Source organism: Electrophorus electricus, chromosome 6 (genome assembly GCF_041902795.1).
Source record: "Electrophorus electricus isolate QZ-2024a chromosome 6, ASM4190279v1, whole genome shotgun sequence".
Taxonomy (NCBI): Eukaryota; Metazoa; Chordata; class Actinopteri; order Gymnotiformes; family Gymnotidae; genus Electrophorus; species Electrophorus electricus.
This window is the reverse complement of record NC_137502.1, coordinates 32,092,393-32,104,555: the sequence shown is the minus strand read 5'-3', so window position 1 is coordinate 32,104,555 and position 12,163 is coordinate 32,092,393. Positions and strand designations below refer to the sequence as shown.

At 48.4% G+C, this 12,163-nt stretch overlaps 1 protein-coding gene across 9 annotated transcripts in view; it reads left to right on the top strand.

Annotated features, from left to right (window-relative positions):
- adgrl1a (adhesion G protein-coupled receptor L1a) overlaps positions 1-12,163 on the top strand; it is a 108,424-nt gene that overhangs the window by 70,782 nt on the left and 25,479 nt on the right. For 5 of the 9 annotated variants that reach the window (XM_081716506.1, XM_081716509.1, XM_035525300.2 and 2 more), the window contains exon 5: positions 7,237-7,251. The exons of 3 other annotated variants lie outside the window; for them this stretch is intronic. In XM_081716506.1, coding sequence (XP_081572632.1) covers positions 7,237-7,251 — 15 coding nt within the window. Of the gene's footprint in view, positions 1-6,929; positions 7,016-7,236; positions 7,252-12,163 lie in introns of those variants that run through there. One more of the 9 variants, XM_081716512.1, reaches the window with a different exon arrangement.

The following is a 12,163-nucleotide window of genomic DNA, read 5'->3' as shown; positions in this document are numbered from 1 at the left end:
GTCGGTCCAATCAGCTTGTAGAGTTTCACCTCTTCACACTAAGGACTGAAACCCAAACCATCAGCTCTGGCGACCCCGCTGAGAGCGACCCGTGTCAAAACCCCATTAGCTACTTAGTACAGCCGTTCCTGAAAATGTCACCGTTCGTCTCCAGCTTTGGGTTGCCATGGCTCTGGACCTCCGCGGTCTGATTGGACAAGGGGGGCATTACACTAGTCTCCCCCCCCTTACATTGGCTGTTCTTATCCCTTTCTGTTTATTTGTACTGCCTCTCAGGGCTGGCGGAAACTGAAGGGTTTTGTATGTTGTGTATAAGCTGCACTTCCCACGCAAGCACATGAACACCCTTCACAACCGTGTAATCAGAGTCCCGCACTGACTACTGAATACTCCAGCACATGAACACCCTTCACAACTGTGTAATCAGAGTCCCGCACTGACTACTGAATACTCTAGCACATGAACACCCTTCACAACCGTGTAATCAGAGTCCTGCACTGACTACTGAATACTCCAGCCACTCCTCGATCGTTGAGTTTTCCTGTGACCAGGACCGACTGCAAATGCCCTCTTGACAGTCCGTACATAGTCTGGGGGCAGTCTGGACACAGTCTTGACAGTCTGTACATAGTCTGGACGCAGTCTGCACATAGCCTGGACAGTCTTGACAGTCTGTACATAGTCTGGACACAGTCTTGACAGTGTGTACATAGTCTGGATGCAGTCTGGACAGTCTGTACACAGTCTTAACAGTCTGTACATAGTCTGGACGCAGTCTGCACATAGCCTGGACAGTCTTGACAGTCTGTAGATAGTCTGAACGCAGTCTGGACACAGTCTTGACAGTCTGTACATAGTCTGGACACAGTCTTGACAGTGTGTACATAGTCTGGATGCAGTCTGTACAGTCTGTACACAGTCTTAACAGTCTGTAAATAGTCTGGACGCAGTCTGGGTAGTCTGCACACAGTCTGTGCTGTTATCTCCTCAGCATTAGTCATTTCCCACGTGCCCTGTGGCCAGTTTGCTCTGTACTTCTTTGCTACCCAAACCCCAATTTGCTGCAGGCAAGAGCGTACGTGCTTCTTCCCTGAGACACGTTCCATCCCTTCAAACAGCACCTCGGGCAATGTCGACCTGACCGCACATGGGTGAGAGCACCGATTGGCTGGTTCTGTGCGCCTGAGCTGGTGTAATTGGTCCAGCCAGAGCACAGAGCCAACCTTTGTGCTTCAGACTCCCATACATGACTGTGGAGTCATTGAGATCTGATCTTAGGATCGCCTGTGATAGGATGTAACCCTTCCAGTATTAGGGTCACCACGGAGACCCACAGTCAGGGCAGTTCAGGGTTATTTTGAGCTCACATTTTTCTGCTGCAGGTGACTGCTTGCTGCTGGGAGCATGTGTGAAAATAGTGGGTGCCGGTGTTTCATGTAATTTTATGTCTATAAGAAAGGAAATCATTGAAGTTGAGAAGTCATTAATATGTATTAAGCCGTCATTATTCGCAGATCCATACAAATGCGCACGTGTCGGGTGACAAGCGTGAACGGTTTGCTGCTGTTTTCCTCCAGCTTTAACACCAAGAAGGGAGGGAGGGAGGGAGGGAGAGAGAGAGAGAGAGAGAGGGAGGGAGAGGGAGAGGGCAAAGAGAATGAGGAATGGTAAATTAAGTGAAGACATGCTCTCTGCATTGCGAGACACAGGCCTATCTGACTCTCCTCCTCACAAGTGTGAGGTGTGCGTGTGTGTGAGAGTGTGAGGGTCTCATTATCCTTGGTAATTGATGCCTTTGGATAGAGCTCTGAGCAGAGGAGGTTCGTCCACCCTCACAGGGCACAGAAATAAAACTACACACAGCAACCCATGCCACAGAAACCCACACCACTGCCTGCAGCCTCTACCACTGTCCTCGGTGCCTCTGCGTGTGTGTGTGTGTGTGCGTGCGTGTGTGTGTGTGTGTGTGTGTGTGTCTGCGTGTGTGTGTGTGTGTGTGCGTGCGTGCGGGCGGGCGGGTGTGTGTGTGTGTGTGTGTGTGTGTGTGTGTGTGTGTGTCTGCGTGTGTGTGTGTGTGTGTGTGTGTGCGTGCGTGTGTGTGTGTGTGTGTGTGTGTCTGCGTGTGTGTGTGTGCGTGCGGGCAGGCGGGTGGGTGTGTGTGTGTGTGTGTGTGTGTGTGTGTGTGTGTCTGCGTGTGTGTGTGTGTATGCGCACATGTTGGGAGTGTTTCTAGATGCTTGTTTGTGTATCTCTTTTTCAAGCAGATGGAAGGGGAGACATCATTGGCTAGAGAACATAATAACAGTTCCTCTTGTTCTCCTGCTCTCCTGCGTTTCTTGGTCTCAGCTCCCAGAAGCCCCAGCTCCTGCTCGTTAGGCACATATGTTCCTCATTCTCACTCGCACGCATTGGGGTCCTCAGCTCCGTCTGCTTTAGTCTCCTCGACCCGCACCGCGCAACGCTCGCCTTTGTTTTCATCTCTCTCTCTCTCTCTCTCTCTCTCTCTCTCTCCGTCTCCCTCTCTCTCTCTCTCCCTCTCCGTCTCCCTCTCTCTCTCTCTCTCCTTTTGCCCTTGTTCTGCTTCTCTCTCATGCTCTCAGTCTTTTTGCCTGAAGGAGAAAACACTTTTTTTGTGTGTTTTTCGAAACCAGGTCACATAGAAAAATAGTACAAAGGGCCTCAGAAAGATCCCATATGCAAGGCCATCTTCAGGGAGGGTGAGTGTGTGTGTGTGTGTGTCAGCGCGCAGGTAGAGGCCACAGCAGGATGACCTTGTCAAATTACATCAGCCTGTTTACCAGGAGGTGCATACAACACCCGTACACATACACATTTGCACAGTAACAGACACACACAAGCGTACATGCGCACACACACACACACACACACACACACACACACACACAGAGTTCTAAATTGGCTCTGCCAGCTGTTTTCTCTGTGTGAAATAAAGTGCAGGCCTTCCGTGTGATGCCTCACCACTCATCACTGTAATGTGTGTGTGTGTGTGTGTGTGTGTGTGTGTGTGTGTTTGTGTGTGTGTGAGTCAGAGACAGAGACAAAAAGCAAGAGAGGAGCAAGTATGTGTTTTCATACATTTTCATGACAAAGATGTCCTGAGTAGCACAAGATTAACTCCACCTTGTCAGGAGTAACAGAACAGTCCCACAGTCCCAACAAACGCCATTTCATTGCTTTAAACTGGAAGGCAAAATCTTTCTTTTCGGTTACTGAAATTAAAGGCAGGGTTATGGGTAGCCATACAACATTATGAAATGTAGGTCATTACATGAGGGAAAGTTTAGCATCAGCACATTAATACTGCCAGATAAACATGCCTGAATTCCTCTGGAGTGGGTATATATACACATATACACACACAGGAAGCACTTTGACACCTTTAATTGTTGCACTTTATTGTGTTGGGGATTTAATTCTGAATGGATATAATTGCCTTTTTTACCTATCAATCTTATTCACCATAATGAAACAGTGAAATGTTTTTAGAGATTTCAGTAATTAATTACCACTAAAAAACTGAACTCTCTTATTCAGTACTTTGTAGAGGCCCATTTGGCAGCAGTTGGCCCATTTTTGGAGCTTTTAGAGAGACTTGGGTTTTTTGGAGCTATTTTAGAGAGACTGTTGGGTTTTTGGAGCTGTTTTAGAGAGACTTTTGGGTTGTTTTGGAGGTCTTTTAGAGAGACTTGTTTTTTAGGTCTTTTAGAGAGACTATTGGGTAGTTATGGAGGTCTTGTAGAGAGACTTGGGTTTTTTGGAGTTATCTTAGAGAGACTGTTGGGGTTTTTGGAGTTCTTTTAGAGAGACTGGTTGTTTTGGAGGTCTTTCAGAGAGACTGTTGGGTTATTTTTGGAGTGCTTTTAGTGAGACTTGGTTTTTTTTTAGTTCTTTTAGAGAGGCTGTTGGGTTGTTTTGAAGCTGTTTTGGAGAGACTGGGTTTTTTGGAGCTGTTTTAGAGAGAATGTCCGGTTGTTTTGGAGGTCTTTGAGAGACTTTTGGGTTTTTTTTAGGTCTTTTAGAGAGACTACTGGGTTGTTTTGGATCTCTTGGAGAGACTGCTGGGTTTTTTGGAGGTCTTTTAGAGAGACTGTTGGGTTGTTTGGAGCTCTTTTAGAGAGACTGTTGTTTTTTTTGGAGGTCTTTTAGAGAGACTGTTGGGTTTTTTGGAGTTATTTTAGAGACTGTTGGGTTGTTTTGGAGCTCTTTTAGAGAGACTTGGGTTGTTTTGGAGGTCTTTTAGCGAGACTGTCGGTTTTTTGGAGTTATCTTAGAGAGACTGTTGGGTTTTTTGGAGTTATCTTAGAGAGACTGTTGGGTTTTTTGGAGTTATCTTAGAGAGACTGTTGGGGTTTTTGGAGTTATCTTAGAGAGACTGTTGGGTTTTTTGGAATTCTTTTAGAGAGACTTGGTTTTTTGGAGTTATCTTAGAGAAACTGTTGGGTTGTTTTGGAGTTTTTCTAGGGAGACTTGCTTTTTTGGAGTTCTTTTGGCAAGACTGTTGGGGTTTAGGAGCTCTTTTAGAGAGACTGTTGGGTTTTTTGGAGTTATCTTAGAGAGACTGTTGGGGTTTTTGGAGTTCTTTTAGAGAGACTTGGTTTTTTTGAGCTCTTTTAGAGAGACTGTTGGTTTTTTTGAGCTCTTTTAGAGAGACTGTTGGTTTTTTTGAGCTCTTTTAGAGAGGCTGTTGTTTTTTTGGAGTTCTTTTAGAGAGACTGTTGGGTTTTTTGAGCTCTTTTAGAGAGACTGTTGGTTTTTTTTGAGTTCTTTTAGCAAGACTGTTGGATAGTCTTTTATCCCCTGACCAAAGCCCTTATTGCCAGGATGCACAATTTATCCAGACAGCGACTCTAGGAAGGTTCATGGTTGTGTCGAGCTTGTTCCAGGCCTCTGTGGTCCTGGGACACTCAAGAGTCTTAGCTATTGTTTTATAACCTTGCCCTGATCTCTGCATTGTGACAGTTTGATTGCCAAGATCCACAGACCGATCCTTGGACTTCATGGCTTGGTTCTTGTCCTGACACTGCAGTGTAAATTGTGGGCCCTTATATAAGTGTGTGCCTTGCTACACTGTCCAGTCAATTCAGATAGTCACAGGTGGACTGCGCTCCAGACACATCTCAAGGATAATGAAAGCAAACAGGATGCATGTGACCACAATTTGGCCGAGTGCGATAGAAAAGTGTCTGAGTTCTCTTTGTGAATAAGAGATTTCAGTTTTTCATTTTAAGTTAATTTTTGAGACTCTCTAAAAATGTATTCTAGCTTCATCATATATCCATTCAAAATCATATCCATAACAAAAAAGTGTTAAACAAGAATACTACCTGATTCCACTGTATATAGCGATAGTAAAATACAAATAGACAGACAGATAAATCCCATCATGCCTCATCTCTTCACCTCCCTCACTCCCTTTGTCTTCAGAAGATCAAAGAAGGTGTCTCAGGCTCTGCTATGAAGCTCTGTCATCTTCCCACACTGCTCCTCCTCATGCCAGCTCTCCATCGTTCATCCCGTCTTCCACCCCACTAGTCCTGCAATCACAATCACACTTTTTCCTTCTCAGATGCTTCTGCGTGACGCATCGCGCCTTCACGCAGAGCGTCACACGCCAGTCACACGTGTCACGCGCGCACAGACAAGCGCGCGCGCACACATGCACACGCAAATCATGCCTGCCTGCCATGGGTACAACTAACACTGCAAGAACAGCCAAATCTCTCACACCGTCTGTCTGTCTGTCTCTCTCTCTCTCTCTCGCTCTCTCACACACACACCAGATACACAGTCAGATCTGTTGGAGAGACATCCCGTCACTCACATGGTCTGTCACAAACACAGGCGTACATGCCAAACACACAGCCGTTTAATCTCACGTGCGTGAGCACTTGCTGTGAATAAAGCAAGAGTAAGGTGTGCATGTGAGGTTGAACGTGGCGCTCCAGCACGAGCTAACCCAAATGAACCCAGTCTTAGACGAGACAGCAGGAGGGATGGGTGTCCTGTGTCTCGCTCACACAGGCGTTATCGCGGTCTCTTGTCTTGTCGTTCTGTCCTTCTCCATTGGTCTCATTCTGTCACACTCTCTGGCTCACTCTTTCTGTCACACTCTCTGGCTCACTCATTCTGTCACACTCTGGCTCACTCTTTCTGTCACACTCTGGCTCACTCATTCTGTCACACTCTGGCTCACTCTTTCTGTCGCTCTGCCTAGCTCACTCATTCTGTCACACTCTGGCTCACTCTTTCTGTTGCTCTGCCTGGCTCACTCATTCTGTCACACTCTCTGGCTCACTCTTTCTGTCGCTCTGCCTGGCTCACTCATTCTCTCACACTCTGTGGCTCACTCATTCTGTCACACTCTCTGGCTCACTCTTTCTGTCGCTCTGCCTGGCTCACTCATTCTGTCACACTCTCTGGCTCACTCTTTCTGTCTCTCTCTCTGGCTCACACACTTTTGTCTTCTGTCTTGGTCTTTCTCTCCTCTTGCATTAAGTCTAGACTGTGCAATCAGCGAGTGAGCCGTTGGCAAGGCTCCAGGGGCCACGCCTGCTGATTCTGAGAGAGCGAGAGAGATAGAGTGAGAGAGAGAGAGAGAGAGAGAGAGTGAGAGACAGAGACAGAGAGAGATCAGGAGCTTCACCTAAATTCTTACAGAAAAATCAGTCCTCTCATCCTTCAGTCTTCTCATCCTGCCCTCACACTGTTTGTCTACTTACTCTACCTCTTCTCCTCCCCCCCTCTCTCTCTCTCTCTCTCTCTCTCTCTCTCCCCCCCCTTTCTCTTACCTACAGCTGCCAAGGAAGCCCATGCAACCCTAACAGTTTACTCTCTTTTCACAGGGGTCCCGGAGAGCCAGGCGCGGGTGGGGTGCGGGTGGGGGGAGGGTGGGGGTCCGAGCGGCCGGGGGAAGTGTGTGCCAGCGTGTGAAGGGAGGAAGCGAGGGGCAGTTGTTGGGTCGGGGGGGGTCTGAAACAGCGTTAAAGTAGACGAGGTCATTTCCCCCCTCATGCCTCACCCGAGTCATCTGAACACACACTTTAATAACATGACACGAGCGGCAGGACAGTCTTTCACTGAATCTCAATGTTCTCTTTTTTCTTGCACCTGTTTTTTTCTTTCTTTCTCTTTACTCTCTCGTTCTCTCTCTCTCTCTCTCTCTCTCGTTATCTCTCTCTGTCTTTCTCTTTCTTCTTTTTTCCGATGCTTGAATAGAAGTGGATCAAAAAGGTAAAGACCACAATGAACATAAACCCTCTTCCCCTCTCTCCTCCTCTCCTCTTCCCCTCTCTCCTCCTCTCCTCTCCCCTCTCTCCTTCGCTCCTCTCCCCGTCTCCTCCTCTCCCCCTCTCTCCTCCGCTCCTCTCCCCCTCTCTCCTCCGCTCCTCTCCCTTTCTCCTCCTCTCCTCTCCCCCTCTCCTCCTCTCCTCTCCCCCTCTGTCCTCAGCTCCCCTCCTCCTCTCTTCTCCTCTCCTCTTCTCTCCTCCTTTTTTCTATTCTCTCCTCCCCTCTCCTCTTCTCTCCTCCCCTCTCCTCCTTTTTTCTATTCTCTTCTCCCCTCCCCTCTCCTCTCCTCCCTTCTTCTCTCCTCCTTTTTTCTATTCTCTCTTATCCTCTCTCCTCCTCTCCTCCCCTCTCCTCCTTTTTTCTCTCCTCTCCTCTCTCTTCCTCTCCTCCCTTCTCCTCCTCTCTTCCCCTCTCCTCCTCCCCTTCCCTCCCCTCTCATACCTCCTCCTAACCCAGCACCTTGTGTAGTGGTCATGTTTAATGTATGTTTCCCTTCTCTATTTCTCTCTTTCCTTCTGTCTGTCTTTCTCTCAACAACTTATAACCAATACTCTGCAGTCCTTCTAGATCCTTCTCCTCGCTTCAGACGACGCCAAACACGCAGTCACATGCACGCTCGAACCTGCACACAGTAATTCATTAATCTCCATACAGTACAAGCATGCTATTATGCATACAGCCTACACACACACACACACACACACATCCTAAACTCATGACATGCTGTTATCAAGGCCACACATAGACATGCACACTCTCTCTATCTCTGCCTTTCATCCACACACACCCACTCAACCATCCACACACACACACACACACACACACACACACACACACACACACACTCACGTCTCTGCCCAGTGTCGAGGGCTCTCCGCCATGCTCCGTAACGAGCAGGTCATGTCTTCCTGTTGTGACGGTTGAGTTGAGTCACACCTCACATCTGTTACTGACACAGCCACGCCCCACCCACGCTCACCTCCCATTGGCTATGATTTATTCATTCCTCTGTTGTTTGCAGTTCATTTCCGATCAGACCCTGCAGATCCAAGTGACTCCTCCCTCTCTGCCATGCGGGTGGAGGTATCTCTCCACTATTCTACCTCCACCCCCCCACCTCCTTTCTCCATCAATCCCTGCTGGTTCCTTCTTTCAGGATGGTCCCTAAGTTGTCTGTCGTTGTGTAAGACTGTTCGGATTAGTGTAACGATTGGAAGTGAATCCTCTCTCTCTCTCTCTCTCTCTCTCTCTCTCTCTCTGTCTCTCTCCACCCAGCTTCTTCTTCCTTTCACAACCCCCCCCCCCGCCTCCTCATTCTCTTTTCTGATTGGTCGATATCTCTTCGATCTCTCGTGTTCTCATTACAAGCTGCTGTGGGTCGTCTGCGCCTCCCTCGCACTCGTCCTCCTCGCCCTCCTTTTTCATCTCTCTATTTTTCCTTCCCTTCTTTTTAATTCTTCAACTTTTTCTGCCTGGCTTTGCTACCTCTGTGTGTGTGTGTGTGTGTGTGTGTGTGTGTGTGTGTGTGTGTGTGTGTGTGTGAAGGTCCAGAGGGCAGGACAGTGTGTGCGACTGCCAGGTTCTGGGCCTTATGGCCTGTCACACTGGACCATAGATGCTGTTTTCTGTGTGTTGAGGCCTAAACTGGGCTTAACCGGAATCGGATCAGCCCAGTTATCTCCGACCAGTTCCAGTGTCAGCCTAGCAGCCCCAGATTCTGCTCTTCTCTGGACAGGCGCGGCACGTTTCTGCCCAAACTACCCTTCCGTGTGCTCCAATAATACTGCATGCTGCCTCCACGTGTACTTACGCATGTCAACACAAGTCACTTTTACATGTCTGTGTGCATGGGTGTCACTCCACAGAAATAACCCCAGTCCTCTAGTGCCCCTGAGCTGCCCTCTCATTTTGCCCTGTGACGTGGCCACTACCCCTCAAGGCTCTCCTGCTTCAGAGCAACGCCAGCTACCATTCTCTACCTCTCTCTCTCTCATTTTCTCCCTCACTCATTCATCCCTTCTTCCTCTCCTCTCTCCTGCCTTTCACTAATTCTCCCGTCTGCTGATTAACTGCTGAATTAACTCGTGCTGCCCACACGGTTCTTTATTCATTAACACACGAAGGTTTACGGTTTGATTAATTGACAGATTATGGATTCTGGGAATGTGCCTCTTTGCTTTCGTGCTCAGGACCTGCCATTGTTAGAGAAAGCCTACACACACACACACACACACACATACACACACATGTGTGTAAGTGTGTACTTTCTATTGTGTTTGTTTTATTGCGTGACCAGTTGGTCCCCCTTAGGCACAGACACTAGAAGAGATGAAGGTTTTGCGCTTATGTATGTATTTGTGTGTACCTGTATTTGTGTGTTTTATGTGTGTGTGTGTGTATTTGCATGTGTGTGTGTTACGTGTGTGTGTGTCTTTGTGTATGTGTATTGTTAAAGCTGAAGTGCCAAGGCTTACGCAGGTGGTCATGAATTTCAATGAGAGGAACTCAGATACAGATAAACCGTTCTGGACAGACAGTACAACAGGGAGACCTAACCCTGAGGAGAGAGAGAGAGAGAGAGAGAGAGAGAGACAGAGAGAGAGAGAGAGAGACAGAGAGAGAGAGAGAGAGAGAGAGAGAGAGGTGAGACAGCCCTAAGAAGTCCACTCTGTGTAGTGTCTCAGTCCTGTAATCAGGATATAGTAGTTATCTGTCTGCATCTGATATTTACCTCACAGACAGCCAGAGTTAGAGCTCTTCACACAGAGAATGATCAAGACCTGTAAGCACACACACACACACTCTGTTATTGTCTATTTTCATTGCTTTTACTTGATTCTAATATAGTAGCACTTCCAATCTGGTAGGGTGGCAGGCTTTTGTGTGTGTGTGTGTGTGTGTGTTTCTTCGTGTGTGTGTGCACATTTGTACGTATTTTTATATGTGTGTTTGCCTATATGTATGTGTGTGTACGTGTACAGAGTTCCTACAGCAGACTTGCTACACCGTGAATTTAACCGCTTCGTGTCTGCAAGCAGGCAGAGTGTAATCTCAGACCACTGCTAGCCTCTGCCAGATTAACCCAATCCTGATTCTCATTTCACAGGAATAACGCTTGACCCTTCTCCGTTTTCATCCCTCTTCCTTCCTCTGCTTACACACACACACACACACACACACACTCACACACACACTCATGTTATTCCAAATCTCTTCCTCTCTATCCCTATCTATTGCTTGCATTAAAATACACACATATATTAACACACATGCGCACACACCCCCTCACACACACACACACACGCACACAAAACGGCACTTTCCGCTATGACTCCTTCTGTCTCTTTTTCCTCTCCAACCCACACACTCTCTTGCATACAAATGCACACAGGCATGCATACCCATGGAAACAAATGTACACACACACACTCACACACGCACAAACAGTCCCACATGCACAAAGACATATACATGCACCTACACCCACCCACACCCAAATCAACAGACGCACCCACACACACACGCATGCGTGCACACACACGCATGCACGGTTTCCCATTCTGCCTGGTGGAAGGTGCCGTTCACTGTACAGCACACTGCCCCCTGCTGTCTGCTCTGCACACCTGCAAGAAGCAGGTGCATGATTCATTCAGAGCATGCTCTCAGGAGCCTGACGAGTGAGGGAGCCTGGAGACTCTGCACATGACGGAACAACATCCAAATACCCACGCTGCCCAGCCAGCGCCAAATACACCCGCACGCACACACACACACACACACACACACACACACACACACACACACACACACACACCCGCACGCACACACACACACACACACACACACACACACACACACCCGCACGCACACACACACACACACACGCGCGCGCGCACACACGAACACACACACACGCATGCACCACCCTCCACAGTTGATCTTCCTCACCACGGGTGTTAACACTCTTCCTCACCCTTCATCTCTACCCACTGACAGATTTGTCAGCATTATGGTTAAAGCAGTGTTCTCCAACCGGGACCAGGCGTTCACCAGGCTGTGTTTTTCCCGCCTACAGTAGGTCCGTTAGGGGTTTTCTGTGAGTGGGTTGAGTGCCCGCTTGAGTCACTGTTGAGTTTTTATCGTTTTCTGCGGTGCAAATTTGACCCGAGCGCTAGGACCTCGTTAGCACCTGCCATGCTAAGAGGATGGAGCCTGGGTGTAGCCACGCCCATGCCCATCCTTCCAGGGGGGTGGGGGTGTAGCCGCAGGGGGAGTTCTTTATTTGCCTAGCGGAGGATGGGTTCATCTGGCACTGCACGGCCGAGCCGCTGGATGGGTGGGGCTAGATTTGTTCCAACAGTTCCACTAGGTTCTGTTAATAGAATCCCAGTAGTGCTACTTAGATGACCCAACCCGAGAGAGAGAGAGAGAGAGAGAGAGAGAGAGAGAGAGAGAGAGAGAGAGAGAGAGAGAGAGAGAGAGAGAGAGAGAGAGAGAGAGAGAGAGAGAGAGAGCATTGTAAAATACTCGTGAGGACAGCTGGAAAAGATTACAGGTCAAGCTTAATTAATCCTACCAGGCCAGTGTGTGTGTGTGTGTGTGTGTGAGTATGTGCGTGAGAGAGAGAGAGACAGCGAGACTCAGCGATAGAGGAGCATGTATGGGCTCTTGACAGTAGCCCAGTCTGGAACTGTGCACATGAGCACTGACTGGAGGAAACTTTGGCCTGGTCACTCTGCACACAGCCAGCGGAGCAGCCGTTGGAGCGCCCCGTCAGTTTCGGCTCTCCGTCAGACCCGCACCGCAATTACCCCGTGGAAAAGGCAGGGGTAAATGGGTCCTCCGTCAGTTTACA